At 44.7% G+C, this 24,855-nt stretch overlaps 1 protein-coding gene across 8 annotated transcripts in view; it reads left to right on the top strand.

The window, feature by feature from the left end:
• Positions 1-24,855, top strand: part of ZNF407 (zinc finger protein 407) — a 455,477-nt gene that overhangs the window by 398,504 nt on the left and 32,118 nt on the right. The window contains exons 9-11 of one of the 8 annotated variants that reach the window (XR_006587662.1): positions 4,429-4,513; positions 5,189-5,319; positions 5,928-6,242. The exons of 4 other annotated variants lie outside the window; for them this stretch is intronic. Coding sequence is in view for 3 of the 4 variants with exons in the window: in XM_045041223.1 (XP_044897158.1) it covers positions 4,429-4,481 (53 nt within the window). In the remaining variant the exon portion in view is untranslated. 3 more of the 8 variants (XM_045041223.1, XM_045041225.1, XM_045041222.1) reach the window with 3 other exon arrangements.

The raw sequence follows: 24,855 nt of genomic DNA on the forward strand, positions 1-24,855 counted from the left end.
TTCCCTGTATGGTAAATATTTGGTAGCAGGTGTCTAGAATTTTTCGATTATTGTACTTGTATACCATTTATAAAAGAGCTATTTATTTTTGTCTATTTTTCTTATATCAAGCCACTGAACTGTGTCCTATTAGTGCAGAGCTGATTGTTCTACACATCATAGGTAGTCCCATATATTGTAATCCACTGGCAATAAGTGGTAAACGGGGAAATAACCAAACTATAAGTACATAGTTGAGTGAATGAAATAAGCATCCCCCCAGCCCAAATGCATGCGCCCTGTATATCTCCCTAAGAATACGCAGTTGGTAACAGACTTATTTTTAAATGTGAACGCCTCCAGGAGAATTAAACCGTGTACTCCTTGTTCAGTAACTTGATTCCTAGCGAAGTGTTGCATAACTTGAAATCACTTTTTATGAGGGTGAATTAGGGAAGAGACTAGGAATTTTATGGCGATGGCAGGCTAGGAGAGTATTTTGTTAAACACTCACTATGGTAGGAACTCTGTTACTCGTCCGATACAACGAACCGTTGTATTCAATAGTAACTCCTGTGAGAGTGTTATCCTTATTCCACAGTAAAGCAAGTCCAGACAGATAGTTTTAAGTAACTTTTTCAGGATTTGAAGTCACGTAGTTTGTGTCCAGAACCCAACTGCTAAGCACTGTGCTGTATTGCCAAGAAAGCAGACATGCCATAGGGCAGAAGTCATCCGCGGATTTTGTTTTTCATTTTATTGTTTCTGAAATCAGGAATCCCGATAATTTCTTCTAAATCAAGGTCGCCTTTTGCCATCAGTAACGTCTTAGACTTAAAGAGATAAAATAAGAGGTCTTGAGTCCTAAAGGCAGGACTGGTGTAGTAGCAAAAGACAAAAGCATGAGATGGGAGAGTGTTTCTCAGGGGACATCCTGCAGATTTTGTTGTTTGGCTTGGGGCTGTGGCTCCAGCAATTACATCCTGAGAGCCACTGTTGGCGATTTGTTCTTCAGGAATTGGGGGAACTACTGACACGTAGCACAGCACAGTCACAGGGATTATGCTGAGCCTGTGAGGCCATACCTAGGGAACGAAGTACTATATCAATCAATTTACATGAAATTCTAGAGGAGGCAAGACTAGTCTGAGGCTTAAAAAAAAAAAAAAGAAAGAAAGAAAGAAATGAGATGGTGGTTGCCTCTGAGTGAGGAGAGGGAGAACGGGAAGGACAGGGAACTTCCTGCAGTGAAAGGTTCGGTTCGGTGACAGAGTGACAGAGCATGGGTTACAGCGGGTGTATCCACTTGTGACAGCGGTACCGTGAGGATTTGCCCGTTCCCATGGGTGTGAATTTTACTTTAAAAAACTGTGGATAAGAGCGTGGAGTGGAGTTGTGAGGGCGGGAGGAGATGAGGATGTTGACGACGGGTGGAAAGCGGGGGGCAGGCTCGTAAGGGTGTGTTACTGGCTCCGTGTCCGCACCTGGGAGCCTTTACCAGCCACGACCGGCTCACGGGTCTGCAAGGCCCCGCGCCCCCGGGGGGTCCGGCAGCAGCACCGAGGCTGAGCCATCCCATCCGGCCGCCAGCTCCCCGTGTCTGTGTTTCTGATTCCCACACAGTGGGAGGAGGTGAAGGAAGACCGCCTTAGAGCAGGTCTCAAGGCATCTGATGAACTTACTCTGCGAACACAGGCCCTCAGTGTTTCGGTGGAGAAGAGCAGGAGCGCCAGGCCCGGTGCGCACGAGCGGCTCTCGTCCGTGGCGTAGCCGCCGTGCCCGCGTCGGGGGGCAGCCGTCCCCAGAGTCCCCCGGCTGGCGTCCCCGGGCGCCGACGAGTGCCGTCCCGACCAGCGAGTCCGCCAGCTGCCCCGCCCCGGGTGCCGCCGCCGAGGCTTCCGGGCTCTGGCGAGTTCTCCAGCCCCTCCAGCCTCTGCTGCCTGCGGCGCCCTGAGGACTCACACCCCAAGGTGGACGGACTCACCCCTGCCTGGAAGGAAGGCCCTTGCTTTTAGAGGGACCCATGACCTAAAAAGTGAAACAAAATAAAACGATGGGTTTGGGAGGGAAAGCAGGTGACACAGCAGTGAAAAGCCAAACTTCTTATCCAGCTGGAGCCTATAAACTTGGCACATGCCCTTTTACCTGAAAATAGCTTATTCTGGAGACGTGTGCGAATTTGGATAGTGACCAGTGAGGAAGAGGGACGGTGACCGGGACTGTGACACAAAACTGCAGACCAGAGGTCGCCTTCCCAGGGGGGCAGGGGCCCACACACTTACACTTGGGGTGAAGCGGCCAAAAAGTTTTGTGGGCAATTTACCCCGTCACTGGCAGAAAGACCCTAAATGAAAATGGGACCAGGGACCTCCCGGAGTTTAGACAGGAGCAGCTTGGGCAGGAAGGACACGGATCTGAACCAGGCCCTTGAGAAGGAGCACCCCCAGCGAGGGTCAGCAGTAAGACCCACAGGAAGGCACACTTGGGGGCACGGAAGGTTCGCGTTGGGGTGTTATAGGAGGTGAGATGCGATGGCCTCGATGAGGCAAGAGCTTTGCCTGCCTGACATTTTTAAGCAGGGAGAGGACGGCAGGAGGGTAAATGTGAGGAACGTGATTGATAAAAAGACCTTCTTGGATCTCACTTCCAAATTATTTGAACTAATTAATTAAAAGTTATAATTCAAACCCATTTGCTGCCAAACACCTGGAGCCTTCCTTGCACTTCGTATTCCTTTCTGGCTTACACGTAAGGCAGCCTTCACCTGTCGCTGATGAGTTACACTCACAAACTGACGTACGAGTACATTCAAACGGAGAGCGTGATGAGTGCAAACCTTGCAGAAACACTGGCGCCATCTGAAACCGCCTCGTGGTGGTGTTTCTTGGGCTCCTGTAGACGCCCCTGTCATGGCAGCAGCCCAGTTCTGACCGTGGGTTTGCAGAGGGAGAGGGAGAAACACAGGGTGACTTGCAAGGATCCCCGGTTACTCCTCTGCCTGCTCCTGCCGGTGAGATTCGCCGAGAGAGAAGCAGGGACGTGCTTTCCACCGGGCTCGCTGAGACCAGCCAGTTAAAGTGCTGTGTTGGAGGTGTGCCCGGGTGACGTGGCCGTGCACACACTTGTGTGGGCTTTAGTAGAGCAGAGGAGGTGGACGGCTCACGGCAGAGTCGTGTGCACGACTGACGAAGCCTACGGCGGGGTCCTGTGTCACCAGAGCAATAAATGGGTCACTCTGGGTGATTTTTCTAGCACCTCAGGGCCTCGTGCCCCTGGAGTTGCAAACTTTGTTCCCGTAATGTTTGCCGTATCTTCGTGGCCGGGAATGAGTGTGTTTTGTATCCCAACCGCTTACACGGTGAGGTACGGTGAACCCGCTGTGCTGGCAGTTTCCGTCCCAATGGAGTCGGCACCAGTTGTTTGAATGCTGTGGGTGGATTCCTAATTCCTCCCACGTGGACCCACAAGGAATGACTCCTGCCACTCTCTTGTTTCCCCTGAGGATGGGGGAGTCCTTTTTGCTGCATACACATTTCTGTGTATTGGAGCAATACACTGGTTTCACACGCCTCCCAGTTATGGGTCTGTCTAAATGGTATTTTCCTTAAGGAGAAGCAAGCACCAGTTTGGACAGCAGACAAGTCTTTTGTCTATAACACACCGCTCTTTCGTGCTAACAGAGAACAGTCCCTTGCCAGGCACCATCAAATCCTCGTAAAAACAGCAGAGAACTTGGGGCGCCCGGGTGGCTCGGTTGAACGTAGGCTCAGGTCACGATCTTGCGGTTTGTGAGTCCGAGCCCGGCGTCGGGCTCTGTGCTGACAGCTCGGGGCCCGGAGCCTGCTTCGGATTCTGTGTCTCCCTCTCTCTCTGCTCCTCCCCTGCTCACACTCTGTCTCTCTCTTAAGAATAAAAATAAAAATTACAAAAACAAAAAACAAAAAACGGAGAACTCGGCATCCCCGAATGGCCCGAAGGAAGCTGTACTTCATCTGTGTCAGGCCGTGAGCAGAGAACCTGACGGGAGCCAAGCACCTAGTACACTGGTGTGAAATGAATGGGTTAAGCCACTCCTGGTGTGTGCTCAGTTTTCATTTTCCTTATTAGGTATTTGTAATTTACCAAATAATTGACTTGTAACAAGTGAAACAGCACCAACACAAATGAAGAAAAAGATCACATCTCACACCCACGAATTATCGTTCACAGCTCCGTACGTACCACACCTTCATACAGGAACGAAAGCATGTGTCCCTCGTCGCTGTTTATGGAAGGGAGGGGATGTAATACTATACACATGATTCCGTAATTTGCTTTTATCCTTTAGATCGGTAGATAAAGATCAAATTATTCATCTGAGTAAGTGCACAGCATACAGCGGTGTGATATTCACTGTTCATAGTTTATTCACCATTTCCCTTAGACATGGACGTTTCTTTGCCTCTGCAGATGGTGCTGTGTTAACTGTCGCTGCACATGAAAAATACCTGTGCTCACAATGACACGAACCCGAGCGGTAGAGGAAAAGAAGATAGTAAGGAAGTATTGATCCATCTCACTATTTTTCCAAAGTCAGAACATACTTGGAAGCAGCACTTAATGCATATTTGTTGAATGAAAGAATAAGTCCTGAATTTTTCATCTCCGTATTTTTATTTATTTTTTTTTAATTTTTTTTTCAACATTTATTTATTTTTGGGGCAGAGAGAGACAGAGCACGAACGGGGGAGGGGCAGAGAGAGAGAGGGCGACACAGAATCAGAAACAGGCTCCAGGCTCTGAGCCATCAGCCCAGAGCCTGACGCGGGGCTCGAACTCACGGACCGCGAGATCGTGACCTGGCTGAAGTCGGACGCTTAACCGACTGCACCACCCAGGCGCCCCACATCTCCGTATTTTTAATTTATCAAGTAGAGTCCACTTAAATGGCACCATTTCATAAACCAAATACGTCTTAAACTTGCATTGTAATTCCACTTTGAAAAGGCTTACAAGAAGAAATTATAAATTATGGGGCCAATCTGGTATATTTGTTTGAAATACTTTGTCAGTTTTGCCCAGTGACAAATGGACTTTTTGTGTTTGGGAAGGTTTTTTAATAGCTCGGTAAAATTTACATAAACCTTTATTAAGAAGTGTGGGATTTAAATTCATACCGTGCCTCAATATTTATTACGTGGTATATTAAAACGCTTTTTTAAACCCCCAGCAAGAAGTTCCCACCTGGCCACTGACACATTTAAATGGTAAAGGAGGTGGCTCTCGTGAACACCTGTGACAGCCGTTCACTGTGACAGTTGGACTCCCACCTGTAAGACTGTCCCTGACTTCATCCACTTTGTGAGTTAGCCGGGATGAACACCACCACCAGGCTTTCTGACACCGTCAGGACAGACGGGGGGAACTAGCAGGCTCAGGGGGCGGGGCAGGGGATCCGATGTGTGAGGGGCTTCAGTGATTTATGATTACTTTAATCCCAACGTGTTTCCCAGTTTTCCTGAGCTTTGTAGAAGACGCATAGCAGTGACTTCAAACAAAAGTTATTTCTTCCAAATTATTGAAACTATGAATTAGGCTAGTAATAATAGAAAGGTTAGCAGCAGATACTCCCCATGATCTCCACGGATCATGCATCGTAGTAGAATTTGTTCTAAAAACCTCTGCGGTTGAACAAGGATGAAGGGGAAAAAATCTTAACTTGGTTGTGAATTTGCTGTTTTGCAATTCAGTTTGTTACAGAAATGTTAACCTAATTTCATAATAGAAACGGGGGATATAAATACCTCATTTCATGAGCGGCTTATTTTGTTCATTAAAATAAAACCTGTTTACACTTTAAATACATGCTAGATTCAGCGACTGGCTCCATAGAGAAGTTTCTCTTTTCTTTCTCTCTCTCTCTCTCTTTTTATTTTCTTCCTCCAAATTGACCCTGTATCTGGCTACAGAAGAGGCCCATTTTTTTCATGGCTCCTAGAAGGTCCGGCCTATGACATCACAACCCTGGACACCGAGCGCATGATTCTGCAAGGGGAGAAGACCCTGCCTGGTGCCCGTAGTTGGAGACTCTTCCGCCTAATGTTCGCTATATGTATTTAGCCTATAATTGAATACCCAGCCATGTTGCTGTGCTGCAGATTGCCTGCGTGGGAGTCAGGATGCATATTTAATGCCTGATTTAAAAAGAAAAATGGATGCAGTGACATGTGGGCAATTTTAGGAAAGTGTGTTCCGTGTAAATTCAAATAAAGGTTTGGGAGAAACTCGTTTTTCTCTTTCTTAGTGAAGACGTGATGTTTCACAGCAGGAATTGTTGTAGATCCATATTTATTAAGTGATGAGTAGTTGTTTTTTTCCTTTGCACTTTTAATGACAAATTCAAATGGCAGCAGAGAAAAGAATCCCTCCTTACTTTGGAGCACACCCCTTCCTTCCCTCCTTTATCCCTCTCGAATAAAAAGCCCCTAAAAGGCTTTGTCTCAAAGAGAAAAACATGTGGTTTAGTTACCGGAGGAAAGAAAGCCAGCAGAAATGTTCTCTGGATTTCTGCCCGTGAAGCAAGGTGAAAACAGAAGCATTCACATTTAGTGAAATGTGTGTTAATTGGAGAGGACTGGTAGCGAGGTTTAAGGGAGCAGAATGTACTCCCTCCAAGTGGAAAGGCGGGAATACCGCCCACCGCCCACTGGCCCTTGCCCTAGCTCTTTGCAGGGCCCCCTGGGACCCCTGGAAGCTCTGAGGAAACTGTCCCTAAAGCCCATATACTCTCTGACAATAGAGTAAGTGAAGTGTTCTGTGTGCCTTCTGTTTTTGCCTGTGTGTTTTCTTGACTTCTGCCTTTTGAACTTACAGATAAATGACATCCAGAACATTACATCGGCCCGTTTAGGCTCGGTGCGTCAGTGTGTGCAGTGCTCTTTCTGTTTAGCTGGAGTTCTTGAGGAAATTTGTTCAGTACTCGACATTGCTGTTGCCAAAAAGACTTCAGAATGCAGGTCAAATTCTATAGAAGCCTTTATATTTTCTAAGGAAAAGCCTTGAACTGTATGTAACTGCTACCAGATGAGGGTACCGTGCGTGTTGGGTGCCTGGTCCCGGCCCAGTTAACACGTAGGCGCGGGGGGTGGGGGGAGGGCGGGCAGAGCAGCTGAGAAAATCAGTGTGTTCACCTCGTGTCTCCCCTTATTCAGGAATCGAAAGTTTTACGTTTTGTAAAGAAAGTAGGTAAGGCTTTTTTTTACTAACTCTGAGATTTAGGGGAATTAAGAAATGACAGTTTTCACGTATCGGTTGAGTACCTGGTCACCGACTTGACTCTTCTGGGGTTGGTGCTCCAGACACAGAATCTTTTAGCGCTTCTTCGGTTCTCAGATGGTCCCTTGTCCTTTTCCCTCCTGCTGGCTGACACGAAACACCCCCATTTTCATTTCTTCCAACGGAAGTCGTCTCTGCTACTTTCTTGAAGGTCAAGCCATTTTCTTCTCTCTTTCTTTCTGGTCCTTTTATCTCCCTCCAAGTGACTCCGAGTTTGCTTTTAATAAAGATGCGCACAACTGCACATTCTTAACCAAATCGGGGCTTTCATTTCAGATAAATGATTCCTCTAATCTTGCCACTTACCCTCTTAAGTAGTCAGATTCTTTTTCTTTTGACCATTTTTAAACCATCAACCAAAATAAAATATGTGATAAATGAAGTTTAATGTGTTGAGGGTAAGGGACATGAGTTACTTTGTCACCATTAATCTTTTTCATTGACATTTCAAGTACTTTTACTTGTTTTTTCTTTTTTTTTTTAATCCAAGCTGAAAGTAAAACTTAAAGATGATTTATCCCTATTGCTGTTTTTTCTTTCTTTACAACTTGTATGAATCGAACAGGACCGTGCACATGAACAGGAAGTCAGTTTTGGGGTGTTCTGCTTCAGCAATAGTAGCTACTCCACATCAGTGAGTTGGAAATTTCATAGTAACTGAAGAAACAGACCTCCTGTTATCTGGTTTCAAGAATCGAGACACACAGCGTGTCACACGTTCTACCGTGGAAGTTAATGGAGTCAGAGGAGATTGTCTTAGTGGAAGCACTACACCATACATTTCCTTCCCCTGTATACTCTGTGCACCCGTAGATTTAGGAGAGAATACCAGTGTTTCCCTTTTGCTTTTGCTGTTGTTCAGAATCACGTGCAAGGGATATAATTTCCAGAATATTTCTGTGTGATCTGAAGACATGTGAAAGAATAGACCTTGAAAGGAAAAACGGAAGGCAATAAGTATTTTGGCCAAAAAAATCACTAAGGAAACGGAGGTAACAGTTATTAGTAATTCAGGTAAGTCTCTTTCGTGCGTACACTTACCTCAGCAGCCAGGTATCGATGCTTACACTTACTGAATCTAACGCTCATACAGTGTGCGAAAACAAGGGGACGTATAATGAGCAATAAAAAAAAAAAAAAAAAAAGAAATATTCCTAGATCTCCCAACTGGTTCTGAGTAAATGAGATGTGCTGCAGTCCAGGGAAAGAAAACAACGTGGAGTTGTCTAAAGAATTATATGAAGATAATGGAGAGTTTATATATATATGTTCTTTATTGATCATTCACAGAACTTCGGGTTTTCTAGCTAGATTGACAGCTGAGTTATTTGCCCATCCCTAGTGACTGACAACAGGTAATGGAAAGGCTTTTACCACGATATAACAGCACAGAATATTTCCTAATTTACGACTGCCGTTCTCATCAAAAGGACCCCAGCAAAAAACACGAGATTTATCACTTCAATTACTGGAATTTCACATTTCGTTTAGGGAGACATGTTTCTGTAATGTGACAGGCTTTACAGATCTTGAACTTCTTCAGACATTGCAGCTATCAGGGTAATCGGAGAGAGAGATAAATGAAAACAGTTGTTATACTTTTATAACTTTTGATGGCGTCTACTGGCAAGAAACGGAACAGACCATCAATGGTGGTCTTGGCTGGGTCCTGTGTGTTTTCAAAAGCTTTTGTTGTTGTCGTCAGATTAAAAAAAAACAAACAAAAATGAAAGTTTTTAACTATGAAAGTGGAGAGAAACTACATTTGAACCATTAAAATATTATAATTTTAAATGGACTTTTTTGGTATTATGATTTTGAGTGGTGCCAGAAAGCCCATACAAGGAAAAATATTACTAGAAGCCATGTATTTATGAACATTAAAATGATGGACGTTTATTCGCTTCAACATACAGAGCAAGAGGTCTCTTCTGTGAGTCAAAACCTTTGTCTTTTCCTGGTTCACCTACTTGATAGCTAGAATCTTGGTTTTCTCATTTTATTTGGGACTGATTTCTAACTTCTTAAATTTTCTTAAATTAGTTACTTAAAATACCTGGTTGGGGCGCCTGGGTGGCTCAGTCGGTTGAGCGTCCGACTTTGGCTCAGATCGAGATCTCACGGTTCGTGGGTTCGAGGCCCGCAGTCGGCTCTGTGCTGACAGCTCGGCGCCTAGAGAGAGCCTGCTTCGGATTCTGTGTCTCCCTCTCTTTCTCTGCCCCTCCCCCGCTTGCATTCTGTCTCTCTCTGTCTCTCAAAAATGAATAAACATTAAAAACAATTTTTTTAAATACCTGGTAACAATTAGATGTTCTTTTGAACTCAAAGCACTAAGTAGTTTTAACTAATTTCAGTATTAGAATCATCACAATGATCACTACTACCTCTGTTGTTAACGTTACTCCTGCTGTGATAGGACGGAGGAGAGGGTACGTTTCTGATGCAGGACATCACTGCATTGGTGCCATACTGAACCCAGTGAACTACCCTGACTCCGATGCTGTTTGGAATGATTGCTGTTATGTGACAGTGAGGTTTAATGGCACGGTAAAATTAATAATGTACTGTATTAATCTCCAACCTGTCCCACCAAAGATACGGAATTTAAGATAAGGATATTGGTTCAACCAAATCGGTTATAATTTTCATCCTGTGAGTTTTCCCTTGGTCTCGTTATGATCAGATCACGTTTTTGTCTTCTGTGTCTGATTCTCTGCCCTAGAATGACGTTACCTTTCTTTCACCCTAGCCTCGGTGCATATTTCTTTTCCGCTCAGAACCCTTCATCTCTTAGTACTCTGCTCCAGCCACACTGGCTTCCTTGCTCTTTCTCAGACATGACAAGCATGCTCTGCCCTCAGGGCCTTTGCACTTACTATTCCTCCCGTACACAGCCATGTGGCTGCCCCTTCTTCTACTTTCAGTCTTTGCTAATGTCACCTTTTCATCCAGGCCTTTTCTGACTGCCGTATTTAAAACCGCAGCCTTCCCTAACCCCACCATCCCCGCACGGTCCACATGATCCATTCCTGCAGGTGCCGAATCAGAGATTGCTGCATAATGCTTCATCAGATCTGTATTTTGGCTATCAGTACATGCTCTTGGCTCATCTTCAGATATATCTGAAGTCATCTAGAACACTTGTTGTTTTACTTATTTAATTTGTGTTACTTTCGTCTCCTAGAGGAGAAGCCTCATAAGGAGAGGGTTATTCACTGCTGCGTCCCCCTTATCCCAGAAAAGCACCTGGCACTTCCTATGTGTTTAGCAGTTCAGATGATTAAAGGAACAGAGGAAGATATGGCATTACGAATAATCTAGCAAAAGGTCCACTAAGCAAAGTGTAATTAGACTCAAAGACAATGGTGTAAATACAGTTGAGGTGGGAGCATTTGACCCATAGCAGTCCATGGTAAATCGAGAAGAAGAAAAATCAAGTGTAGCATTTGAACAATGTAATTAATAAGATGAGATTAACAAACATATTTAACTTGGCATCATTAAACACAGCATTGACTTTATGATCAAGGTTCCGTGGCAAATGTATGGAACTTGTAATTCGCTTTGAAGGAAATTTTAGTAAATTTAAAAAACCAGGAATTACCAAGTCATACTCTTACTGCAATATGATAAAAATAGAAGTTTAAGCGGAAAAAAGTAACAATCACCTGTAAATATTAAAATACTTTACTATATAATAGGGAAAAAACAAGTAAGTCAAGAATATAGTGGCAGACTATTTAAAAAGGAATAAAAAATAGAACGTCAGAACCCGTAGAAGCTGACTGAAGCTGAACTCAGAAACGCACTCTTAAATGCTTTCGTAAATGTTTTTGTTTCTTCATTGAATTCATTCGTTGAATTTCATTCGAAACGAATTTCATTATTATTTCATTCATTTCATTTCCTTCATTCAGAAAGGTGTAAAAGTAAACGGAATTATTTAGAACAATCCAAAGATTTCATTACAGAAAAGGAGTAATAAAATAATTCAGTAAAAGCAGTAATCAGTGACCTAAAAAGCAGAAAAACGAAAATTAATAAATTCAGGATCTCTCAGATAGAAATTAGGCAAACCTGGCAAATCAAGAAAAAAATTCCAAATGAAAAATTTATTACAATAATTGATTAAAAGAGGAGAGTGATTTAAAGAAAATAAGCTGTATAATAATGTAAGGTTGACAGGGTTTGAAAATGTCAACAAATGTACAAAAATAAATAGAGACCTGTTTCTCTTTCTTTCTTTCTTTCTTTCTTTCTTTCTTTCTTTCTTTCTTTTTTTTTTTTGGTGTTCTAGAAAGTTTTATGACATAGGAATTGCAGGTTTTGCAACTTTGAAAACTTTAAATTTTTTGAGCCTCCGGTCTTCTACAAAACACTCCTATATAATAATTCTTACATGCCCTCCGTGCCTTGTCACTTCCCAGTCTCAGAAACCTCCCAGAATAGAGACCTAAGGTCTTCAATAAAACATAGCAAATACAATAATCTATTCACATACACTTAAAAATCTATAGCATATTAGATAATCCCTCAATGACATCAGTAGGTTAAATTCAAAAGTCAAATGATTATCTTGATGAAAGGATAAAGGATACAAGAGACATTTGATATAAAACCATTTTCTAATGAGAAAAAAATGAATGAAGGCAATAGATGGTGTTTTTATATTTTCTTTATCCAATAAAAAAATGTGAGGCAGCTTACACAAAATGCATCAACACTACACAACACATAGAATAAAATCCAGTACTGTATCATAAAGGTAAGATTTTTGGAAAGTTAAGGGACATGGCCAGTGATGAGAAACTGACTGCCTGTACTTAGGGGCTGACCGACAGGGTCACTCAGAAGTGCATCATGTAGAACCTTCCCCTCAAAATCAAGATCGAAACAAGATTGCATGTGACCACCACTGTTATTTTAAATAGCTCTGGCAGTTCTGGTTAATAAAAAATAAAATTAGGGACTCCTGGGTGGCTCAGTCAGTTGAGCATCTGACTTGGGCTCAGGTCATGTCTCACAGTTTGTGGGTTTGAGCCCTGCATCGGGCTCTGTGCTGATGGCTCAGAGCCAGGAGCCCGCTTCGGATTCTGTGTGTCTCTCTCTGTCTCTCTGCCCCTCCCCTGTTCATTCTCATTCTCTCTCTCTCTCTCTCTCTCTCTCTCTCTCTCTCTCTCTCTCAAATAAACATTAAAAAAAATTAAAACAATAACATTAAAAATAAAATTAAAACTAAAGTAGGTATACAAAGAGGAGAGTTATTATTTTGCTCATAAATTGTTCTATGCCTAGAAAGTTTTGTGAGAGATTTTGAAAGTATGAAATTTGGTTTGTTTTTTTATTTATTTTTAATGTTTTTTTTTGAGAAAGAGTGTAAGTGGGGGAGGGGCAGAGAGAGTGAGACAGAATCTGAAGCAGACTCTAGGCTCAGAGCTGTCAGCACAGAGCCCGATGCGGGGCTCGAACTCACAAACTGTGAGATCATGACCTGAGCCGATGTCAGATGCTCAACTGACTCAACCACCCAGGTGCCCCTAAAACTGAAATTAATAGCTCAGTAAAATGGCTGAATACAAGATTAGCATACAAAAATGAAGGACCTTCCTATATTATGGCTATAACCAGGTGTAGAGACATAATCCATTTATAATTCTAACAACAACAAAAAAGAACACTATGACCATTTTAAAAGGTTAATTTCTATATTTGAAAAACAGTTTTGATTGATAAGAAGCTGAATTAGCAAAATGTTTAGTATTTTCCCAATGGGAACACAAGAGTTCTTCTTCCTAGTCTTACTTGTACTTGTAGTTCCAATAAACCCTGAGCAGAAAAACTAAAGTTATAAGATTTGCACCCAAACTTATAGTAACTAAAACAGTGTACCATGGATGGAGGATGGCAGTGTGACTGTCATTACTGAGTGTTCCCTGTGTCTCAGACACTGATCTCAGAGGTGACATATTGTACATTTAATCCTTGTACCGGCCACAGGAAGTAGGTATCATCTCCCTTCAAGATGAGAAAACTGAGGCTTGTCTAAGATTTACTAAATGACAAACCATGATTCAAAGTGAAATACATCTGATATCAAAGCTCTAATAAAGTGTAACAAAGCAAGAGATCAAATAATCAACAGCAGTCTATTATGTGTAATCAATTATATATGTATGTGTATGTATATGTTCTTAACGAGGACTCACAAATCAATGTAGAAGGGGTATACTATTTAATATTTAATAAATTGTGTGGGGCTTAGGATAGCAAATAATTGATTTTATAGAGTATTATGGGACACAGTTCACAAAGATAAATGTTACTTCACTGAAGAGTTAAATATAAAGTATAAAAATTTACAGAGATAGAAGTGAACAAGTATCAAAATCCTGATGAGGAAACGTCCCCAAATTTTAATAGAAGAAACAAGAAAGGAGCAGATTGATAGATTTAGCTATATGATAAGCTAACTTTTGTATGTCCAAAGTTCCCAGAATAAAGAGGGAAGCAGAAGACTGAGAGGGGCACCTGGGGGGCTCAGTCTGTTGAGCATCTGACTCTTGATTTCAGCTCACACCATGATCTGAGGGTTCTTGGGATCAAGCCCTGTGTTGGGCATCATACTGGAGGCGTGGAGCCTGCTTGGAACTCTCTCTCCTCTCTCTGCCCCTCCCCTTGCTCACGTGCTGTCCCTTTCTGTCTCTCAAAATAAATATAAAAAAAAGTGGATTGCGAAAATATCGGGGCGCCTGGGTGGCTCAGTCAGTTGAGCAGCTGACTTCGGCTCAGGTCATGATCTCATGGTTCGTGGGTTCAAGCCCCACATCAGGCTCTGTGCTGACAGCTCAGAGCCTAGAGCCTGCTTTGGGTTCTATGTTTCCCTCTCTCTCTGCCCCTCTCCCACTCATACTCTGTCTCTCTCTCTCTCTCTCTCTGTCAAAATAAATAAACATTAAAAAATTTTTTAATGAGAAAATACCTTTCATCAAATAACACATTAACGTTTTATATTTTTTTATATAAAGAGCTCATGCAAATCAACAGGAAAAACACTGCAAACAATAAATAGGTTGGTAAAAAAGACGACAGATCAATCATAAAACAAAATACAACTTATAAAGAAACATCTGGAGAGGTGTTCATCATCCTAGTAATTAAACAAATGCAAACTTCATTTTCAAAAGAAAACAGCGATTGTATACTTTTTAGCACACTAACAAAAGAGAAACACGAGGACTTCAATGTAATGTGCATCTGCTGTGGATAATAGTTTTAATTGGCTTTGACTTTTTGGGAAATAACTTGACAATATGAAACAAGTACCTCAAATTTTCTCATCCTTTGATGTAAGAAAGAGAGAGGGGGTGAAAAAGAAAAATACTTCCCCAGTGCTATTTATAAAAAGCAGCCTGAATGTCATGGGTTGGGAGAAAGATATGTGAACCCCCCGCAGTAACTTTGGATAGCATTCAGGCATCGTCAAGGGTACACAGGGTGGTCTGGAGTACTGCTCCCTGGTCAGGCGGACCAGGGTTGAAGTTCTGCAAATCTCGGTAGCTAGGTGGCCTGGGGCAGCAGCCTCTCCTCTAGACTTGAATTGACTCCTCCATCAGACTGGGGTAATACTAGAATGTACCGCCTCTCAGAGTTTATGAGTAACATAGTGCATGTAAAAGTTACCACGTGGCATGCATCATGTAATAAGCCTTGAGTTATTAACTGTTAGTTTGCTATCATTAATTATTATAATTAATGGATACTAATTAATTATTATGACCAACTGATATGAATTACACTTTTAATTATAATTAATATTATATAATTAATAATGTATCATATATAAGTAGAATTAATAATTCATAGTAGCAAATTTTAACAACCCCTCATCTAATTGAGGGAATAAAGCAGCCAAGTAAAGCAGCTGAATTCTCGGGGTTCAGCTCCTCGGAGCCACCTCTGATTTGAGCTGCTGGCAGCTGACCGCTTGCTCCTGGCCTTCACCTCCTACCTCCCAGAACAACCCGAGGTCGACTTTCTTGGGTTAATATCACTTCTAGTTTGAGAACTTTTTGGGAGGAGGAAGGTTGCAAGGTGCTAAGGCTGTGGAGTCCTACTTGTGAAATGTCAGGCCCTCTGGCTATCGGAGCACCTGCTAGAATGCAAGCATTGCTGGTGTAGAGTAATTTATCTCCTTCTCCGGGTGAAATAGAACTGACTTTCAAATGGAAACTCTGTATTGGGTTACCTCTGTTAGCTCATTTTATGTACTACTGTTAACAGTTGGAATAGTTCGAAATTAGCTATTGTATGTAAGACACTAGTCGTTTTGTTGTTGTTGTTGCCTGCTCTTGGTCAGTCCGCAGCAGACCCTGTGTCTGGAAAGCACTGTGCCAAATTATTGTTTTGTTTTGTTTCAGAGGTCTGATCGTGGGGAAGAAAATAAAAGAAATGGTGGGGGCGGGGGGGGGCAGGAATCTCAGACCTTCCCTCAAAATTCCTCATCTAACCTGGAAGCAAAGACTGTTGCCCAAGTGCAGTTTGTTCTGTAACAGAAGGTGTGAATTCGTGATGAAGTTTGAAAATAAAGTTTTGTTTGTGGGCTCGCGTGAGAATCGTTACCTTAAAGAAGTTAAGCCATGTGGAGGGTTTTTTTGTTTAGAATGCGTCTTCAAGAGCTCCTATTTGCGTGTCTGAAAAGAACCTAAAACTGGCACTCTGGTTTTAGAGTGTATTTGGAGCTCTGCGCAGGTGGTGGTAGGGCCGGGAGAGGTAGCGTCGCAGAAGAACTCAGGGCTGATTGACTTACTTGTAGATAAAGTCCCTCTATCATCTGTGTCTTTTGATTAACCCATCCTGTACTTTTATCACGTAACCGTACCGCACAGAAAACGTACGTAGAGGACACGGAAAGAAACGTACTTAGCGTTTCTGTGTTCAGCCAGGGCTGTGAAATAATGCAGCGTGGGATTCCAAGATGCTGTCTCCGAGCGAGCCAGCACTCATGTGACCCGTCGTTGACCACGTTCGTTCCCCAACGTGCCATCTTAGTCCCATTTTACTTTTTATTAAACAGTCAATCGAGTGATTCTGAAAATTTCGTTTAAAGGGTGATAAATTTAAAATTCCATGTAAATGGTGTCTATTTTTAAAGGAATTATCTCAAAATAATTTCATCTCATAGGCATGCACTGTGGCAGATGTTTGCAAATCTTGGTTTAAAACTGATTGAAATATTTTAAGAAAACTGAAATAATGTCAGTGGTAAAATTTATTTTACCAAGTGCAGATGTAAGACATCAAGTTCTCAGACTGATGGCAGAATTAACAAAAAACACCATCTGGTTCAATAATTATCTGAAAATACCCATATTCTTGGATTTGTTTAATACCATTTAGTTCCCAGCTTTATTTTATCTGGGTTTGCACACCAACCAGACTAGGTTGTACAAAACGGAGACTATTTCCATCTGATCATTTTAAAAAATGTGTGTTTGCATGAATAATGAATCTTTGAATTGTTACTAAACAAGCAAATTATTTGCGTATGTGTCACATTGGTTATCAAGTTTGCACATGTGACAGCTTCAACAGCCGTCACGTAAAATGCATAGAGCTTGTAACCATATGTTTTTGCTTGACAAAAAGCTAAAACTCAAGATCAATTTTCAATATGGAATGCACAAATTAACACTTTAAAATGCACCACAATATGTACAGCTTGGCAAAATTTGCAGAAATAGCACGTTTCTAGATATTAACTGATATCTTTGGATTCGACCTTAAGGTATTCAATCATTTTGATTAAAAGACTGATTTCTCATAAAACCACAGTCTGTTGGAGGCGCAAAGCCAATGACATTTGAGCATTCATATATTTTCATAAACTTTGAACAATGTCAGTGAGACACCTCTTCAATCTTGGCCACACAACAGCAGGGTATTCAATCTTTCTTTAGCTTAAGACAGAAAATTTGAATATCAGCACAGGGTTATAAATGTGGCAGTTCACATGGTGTGCTCCATGTTGACTTTTAAGGAGCAGATCTGTGCAATGTAGGGAACATTTCACTTTGCACTCTTGACCACCATTTCCCTCTCCCTTCCCAACCTCTCCCCGCCACTCCTCCCCCAGAGGCATTTGGGGAAAAGGGTTTATGTTCTGGTTTTGTAAAACAGTTCCTCTGAAGATGTTCTCGGGGGGCAGGGGGGGGCGTGCGGGGGAGAGAGGGGCACTGAGCTCTTAAAAATGGCTTCTCCTGATACCGAATCCTACTTGTGATCATCGAAGCACACCAGTGATACGGATGCCCCAATATTCCTTCAGCAACTTTTCCAGCTTTTGAACATAATAATTAGTCATTATGCTGCCAAGTCTACCTGTTCCCCTTTGGCCTCCTAAATGAGGTCTTAGCGAAAATTGGATGTTGTTCAAATACTTCCTGTTTTAATTGTGTTGTTCGGTGCAGAGTGATTATGCTGTATGGCGGGTGGGATGTGGAAGGGTTCGGTTTGTTGTAAATAACCTAGTGTTAAGTGTATTAACATCCACCACAGATAACACGTCTGTCTCTTCAGAGTGTTGTCTCGCAAGCAGCTTGGGCAAAACCAGATGAGCCGTGAGGGGAAGATGAGCAGTTCTGTCTTGCCCAAACAGAAAAGGCGACAACGTTCTGTTAAGGAAGGAGACGAGGAAGGCACATTTTCATATGTTGTATTACACGACAGATGTCTAATTTTTTTTTTTTTTTTTACCTAAAGTCCCTTTAATCTTGCTAAATCTTCACATTCGGCATCTCCCTAAATATTGGATGAAAAGCATTGTTAGTGCTCTTACACAGAGGATGTTGGAATATGGAAGTCCGTGTCGACGGCCGTGACCCCAAAGAATTACCGCGTTGTAACTAGATCTCCCGAGTCACCGCCGGTAGTCCAGGTTTTTGTGTTTCTGATCATCCGCACGTAGCCCGCCCCTCTAAGGAAGAACAAACACAAGTCTTACACTGGTGAAGGTAGAATCCGTTCCTCGTGCCCTCGCGGGAGAGACGGTTACGCACTGTGACCATCATTTCAGTAAAATTTGCTGCCTGAAACAAAGGCATAACCTGAGTGAATCTGCAGCTCTTCCAGACTGGCACGGCTTGATTCCGTAACTCACCGATGTAAGATTCTCCAGAGATAAGCAGCTCTCGCAAACTGATTCAAAATGCAGTTCCAGAGGCGGTGGTGTTGACCCGGCCACCGTGTCTCGCACGTAACCGCGGCGTCTGCTAATCTCACACGCGTGGCCACACATACACCTCCGGCAGGGGCGTTGAGTGTGGGTCAGAGTTGTGTGCCTCAGTGGGTGACTGCTTCCAGTGCTCACGGGCAGCCCTGGCTAAGCAGGGCTGTGTCACTTCGGTCATTAGTCACAGACACCCGTCGAGCATCTCCTGGGCGCCAGGCACGGTGCTGTGTGCACAGCCACGTCAGCCGACTCTGTTGTCCCTGCCCTCCTGGGCGTGCGTTCCAGATCTAAAGAGGCATAAAGTGACTGCAGGTTGTGACAGATGCCCCAAGTGGAAGAAGAGAGTAGGGGCCCCGCAGCGGAGAGTCGCGGATGCTGGACTGGGAACGGGGGCTGCGTGGACCTTCCTCAGGGAAGATGTCTCCAGGGAGAAGCAGCCGGCTGCTCAAGGAGGCGAGGGCTCCGACACCTTCCAGGCCTTCTGAGGGAGAGACCGATGTGGCCGCGTGTGACAAGGGACAAGGCGCACAGCTTGTGAGGAGGCCAGCTATGCCAAGGAAGAGCTGTGGACTTTTATCAGGGGAGCTCCAGGATCAAGTTCCAGTTCAAGAATCCTCTGTCCTTCGTGGAGGGAGGACGGAGGGACCAGGGGCAGAAGTAGGGACTTGCTAGGAGAGCGGCGGTGCGCAGGCGGTAGTCGTGGAGACCGTGGAGACGGGGCTGGCGGACTTGCGGTCCGTTGCAGGCGGGTGTGGGGCAGGACCACGGGTTGAGGGGGACCTTCAGGTTCCGGCGAGAGCCATACCAGCACAGTTCCCTGATCTGCAGCGGACGGCAGCCTTAGGAGGAGGTCACCTCGGGATGGGGTGTGAGGCACAAGAAGCCGGCCGCGGGTGGGACTCTGGGGCCCCGTGAGGTTTGAGGTCAGCGGGGCCAGGGAGCCAGCCCTGGAGGCCAAGGAACGATCAGCAGACAGGAGGGCAACAGTGGGAGAGAGACATAGCTGTGTCCAGGGCTTAGGAGGTTTAGACGAAGCGGGTCCTTTGCGTGGCTCGTCTTGGGCCAGCGTTCACACCCCTGTCGCGTGGAACCTTAACAGGACGCCTGCTCGGTTCTGGAGGCCGGGAGTCGAGATCAGAGGACCCGCAGGCTCCTCTGCCCTAAGGCTCCTCTCCGTGGCTTGCAGATCTGTGTCCTCACATGATCCTCCCTCTGGGGCTGTCGGCGTCCTCCCCACCCTGTCTTATAAGGACACGAGGCACATCGGATTAGCCCCCCTTCCCAGCAACCTCATTGTACCTTAATAACCTCTTCACAGGCCCCGTCTCCAAACGCAGTCGTGTTGTGAGGTCCTGGGGACCAGGATTCCCGCCCCAAAGGGGCCCCAAATGCTTACTTTTAACAAATGCCCCCCAATGACTGACGCCATTGGGCCCGGAACCCCACTTTCCGAACTCTGAGGTACAGTTTCCGCAGGATCCCGGGCCCTGCAGAGACGGAGACCAGAGGGCGAGCAGTCCCCGCCCTCTGGGGCCGAGATTCCTGCGGGAGCAAGATGGAAACTCGGAAAACGCCTTTGAGAATTTGCACTCAGGTGTCAGATGTGCCCGGCGGCAGGTCACGGGTGCGTCCGGGGAGCCTGCTGCCCGCGGCCGCCCCGGCTACACGGCGCTCTCCCGGCGGACCGCCGGTGTTGCTAGAATCGCCCAAAACGTGTACCGGCAAACCGGCGCCTCCGTCAGCACAGCGCGTGCGGCTGCTCCCGGCGCCCTCGTCGTGGCCGCCGATGAACTCGCACAGGCGGGGCCCGGCCACCAGGACAAACGTGCCCGTGACCGGGGCGGCCGGAGGACGGGTGTCGCTCCCGCCCCGCTCTGGTTGCTCTCACAGCCCGCGTGCGCGCAGAGATACTGTCGTGGAAGTGGTGTCCTCCTTCCAGGCGAAAGGGTGGAAGTCTCGTTCCCTCTCCGGCGCTACTCGCCATCAGGGCCTGGCCCACGTGGCTTCTTTTGAAATGAGCCCCGGGGCAGGGCCGTGTCCGGTTTGGCGGCGTGGAAGGAAGGCGAGAGTTCTGGATACCTGTACGGTCACCACCACCCCCACCCCCCCGCCCCCTAGTTCCTCCCCCCGCCCCCGATCCCCTCCCCCTCCCCGCCCTCGACCCCCTCCCCCCTCCCGCCCTCGATCCCCTCCCCCCATCCCCTCCCCCCCATCCCCTCTACCCCCCCACCCCCCCGCCCCCGATCCCCTCCCTCCCCAGAGGAATTGCGGGGAGGCTGGGAGCACGTGTGGCGCCGAGGGGCTGTCCCTTCCCACGGCCGGATGGCATTCTGGCCCGAGAGTGGACGCTACAGTGCCTGCCCCCCCGCCCCCGCCCGGGGCGTGTGTGCTCGCGTGTGCGGGCACGTGCACGCGTCTGCCCGTCGCGTCTTCGGCTGCCTCCCGCTCGGTGCGGTGCTCGCCCGGCCCCGAGTGTGGTTTCCCGCCCGTTGCCGGGATGTGTCGCGCTCTGGTGCGACCTGTTGTCAACGAGCCTGCGTGCGGTGACGAAACACTTAAGAATATCGAAGAGCTGTAATTGCGGTAATGAAAAAAGAACTTCAAACGCAAAGAACACGACGGAGCATGAAAGTTACAGAGGAATTCTTACCAAAAAGGCTTAAGAAACGGGGTCACGTGTGTGATGTGCGTCACGAGGTAAAATTTAAAAATACACGTGAGAGAAATGAATAAATAAATAACAAATGAAAATAGAAGTGGTTGTAAGAGCCATAGTGTTAAGTGTAAATAAATGGCAACAATAAATTATTGAGAACATTCCTAAAAATAGACACATCAGATTAAAGGTTATTAAAAAAACCAAGTAGTTCTGGGAGAAAAGTTACTTCTGAAAATCACATGATCTTTTGGAGGTTGGTCATAGACTTAGAAGAAAAATGGTCTGAACGTGATTATGCCAAGTTCGTTAGTATACCCGAACTGTGAATTTTCAAGTTGGAAATTTAAAAGTTTTGCTCATGAACTTCATTGGATTTAATAGCTGCCAGCAACAACAATCAGACCTATACATTACATTTCACTTCTATAGGTGGGAAGGTATTATACATTATTATCTTATATTATTATCTAAAGAATTGAGATTATATCTCCACAAATCACATTGTGGATTAAATTAAGGCTTTCACAGACTCTGTCTGAAATATAATTGGGAATTATCTGCATAATTTGGATTGCTTTCAAAATGTGAACTACTGGAAATATGAATTGTTAGCCTGGCATTTAGAATATGTGCCAGATTTCTCTGATTCTAATTCTGTAGCCTGATGGGAAAGTGAAAGGAAATGCTTTAGAAATACATTCGACCCAGCCAGCACACTCTCTTTTATGTATTCTTTTGGCCGGATGGCTAGGCGGTCTGCAAATACAGTGGAGGGAGTGGGAGCCTGCCTCGGGCTGGAAGCTCACCTGGGAATGGCCACCCCCCGGGAGGGGGAGTGACTTCTAGAAGCATCCTTGTAAGGGAGCCAGGGAGGGAGGGTGGGCGCTCTGAGAAGGCCCTGTGAGCAGCCGGAGAGCTGCCTGCTTGGCCCCAGGCTCCGCTCTGCGACCCCTGTGCACCCCCCCCCCCCGCCCCGCATCTCTGAGCAGGAGAGCTGGGCAACCTGGCAAGACTCTCGGCCACAGTGACTTGCCTTCTCTTTAGCAATTTGCCATCATTAACAAACACTCATTAAGTCAAGGTCAGTTTAACCTTCTAGAATCACAGGTTTGCTGACCTGAAAGCTGTCACTCCCTCTTACAAATGGCAGTTCACGCACCTGCAAGGCCCGGTGCACATGTTACGACAGCACAGATCGCGGGTCTCGTGTATCACCTGTTAAGGGCCAAGTTGAAGCGACTGATAAAGGAAGTTGAAACTTTCTGTGGTGTTAAATAGGGTAACGGTCATCATTTTAAAAAATAGCTTTAAGTACTGGGAAAACAGTTCTTAAAGTTAATAATGCAGTGAAGCAATAAAATCAGTGGATTTCAATAATACTTATTTTGTATTCTTAAATTTTTGCATAAATTAATCTGACAGTGGTTCTGCACATTCTCTCTTTCCTTACCTCTTTCCCATAAAAGAGAAAATAGATCAAATTTTTTTAAAAAAGGACATTGACAGTCTTTAGGGTGTAGAGAAAATTGATCAAAATATTAATTAGACTTTTGTTTTGCTAGTTTGCATCAGACAGATGGAGCTCTGATCTCTAACAGCATCATGACTCACGAAGCCGCGTGTGTACTAAAATGCCATTATTAACACAACAGTAGTTTTCAGCAGTTGGTAATTATTGGCATAATTAAACATTTATCAAGAAACGAGTATTTATCATTCATTAAACTTTCATTAAAAATCCATCTTAGCACAGGCTAGATTAGCCAGTGATTTTCAATGATAACTTCTTAACTTCTGGCAGGAATATAGAACATTTTCAGAATAACCAGAGTTGTGCACAAGGTAACGTTCCAAGAATTGCGAGCAATTACAGGATTTCAGATTCATTTTGTATTAAGTGTTTTGTAAGACTTGGACCCGGAGTGAGAAGGTACTTGGCAATATTCTTTAGGGTTTACAGCACTTGGCACTTTTCAGCAGCCTATCTAGCAAAACATGTTACCCTTGGCAAAGAAAAGTTACTGGTGGGCAAGCTCTGTAATGCTATTTACATAATTTAAATTCCCCCAAACATGGAGTGTTTACATATTTTAGGACATGAAAGTTTCTATTATAAATGGAAGCCGGCAGAGACGCGGACACCAGCAGAACACACGCTAGTGCCTGGGCCTTGCAAGCGTGCGGCACGCTGATGGGTCGTCTTCCAGTTCACGGGCCACTTTCCAGGTCTCCCAAAGGCTGCCGTGTCACTCAAGGGCTTTCTCACATAACACGCGTCCCTTTGGGTGCAAGCTGTGCTTGGGGGTCACGTTCACCTCGATCGCCTCATTTAAATGACACACTTACTTCCCAGAATCGGCAATTAGGACCTAATAGTAGGGGGTTTGCTGTGTGGAGAATTGCATCTGCTGGCCGCGCTCAACTCCCTTTATTCTGCTTGCTCTGGTGGTCTTTCCCGGTTAACTGTATTCTGCCGTCAACTCTCCCGCTCTGATTCTCCACGGAACCGCCTGATGTTACCAAGCCTTCGTTCTGTACCAGAAGTCGAAGTCTTATCACGTGGTAACTTTTGCTTTCCAACCTTGTGTCCCCGTGGCATTAAGATGGGCTTGGACGCCCCAGCCTGTGGTTTACGCAGTCACACTTTACCCCAGACGCTAACTGGAAGGCTTCATACACATTTACATGCTGGGTGCCCTCGCCGAGGACACACGGAAAAAGAAAAAAATGGTATTATGTAACTAAGGCTGCCCACAAAGCATCTTCACATGTATGTTAGTGCTTCAAATCTTATTCGATATTCAGCAACTTTGTTTTTGTTTTCTCTTGGGCAAAAAATTTACTGTATCAGTGCTTTTGTGTCACAAGAATGAATTGAATTTGTACCCTTTAGTGCAAACAACAATAGACAGAGTGGTAACCTAGTGGAAAACAAATAGACACCCCGTCCCTTTTGGGGATTCAGAGAGGTTCAGAAAGATGAAGCTGACGGTGGAGAGGTGGCAGATAAAAAGAGGCCAAAGCAGGAAAGAATCCGGCGGCCATTTATTACCGTGCCATCTCCATAGTGTTTGCTGAACCAAGGTGAAGAGTAATGATTCAGACAAATGACGTTAATCATAATAGCTGGCCCTTTGGCAAAAATGGAATGCCTAGCATTGCAGCAGGAGACCTAATCAGATTCTCCAAAACTTGCTTCGGAAGGAGAGAATTTTCTGTCGATGGCGTCCCACGGGATACATCATCTTTAAAAGAAACGGTGATAAGAAATTGCCCCTTCTTCCCTTCTCCTTTCCCTGACCCCCTTACAGATAATCACGTTAAACTCGATGATTAATATTTATAGTGAAACTGTATTATTTTTATATCTTCTTCATATTTATCTAATGTGATAAGGTGGCAAAAGCTGTAATGACTAGTCAAGTCATATTTTCCATAATCCTGATAATCAGAGTTTAGCTTTACTCACTTGGAAATGATTTTAAATGGCCTGGTGTATCATGAAACCAAGCAGTGTCACTTGCGCACGCACACACACACACACACACACACACACACGTGCGCGTCTGTATTCTGCGATTCTGTGCGACAGTGTAGAGAGGTCTGTTCAGGAGTTGACTGTGTCAAGTGTATTCTGAATGCATTTGGTGAATGTCTACTCAAAGAGGGCACTTAT

The sequence above is a fragment of the Felis catus genome, chromosome D3, assembly GCF_018350175.1.
Source record: "Felis catus isolate Fca126 chromosome D3, F.catus_Fca126_mat1.0, whole genome shotgun sequence".
NCBI classification, from domain to species: domain Eukaryota; kingdom Metazoa; phylum Chordata; class Mammalia; order Carnivora; family Felidae; genus Felis; species Felis catus.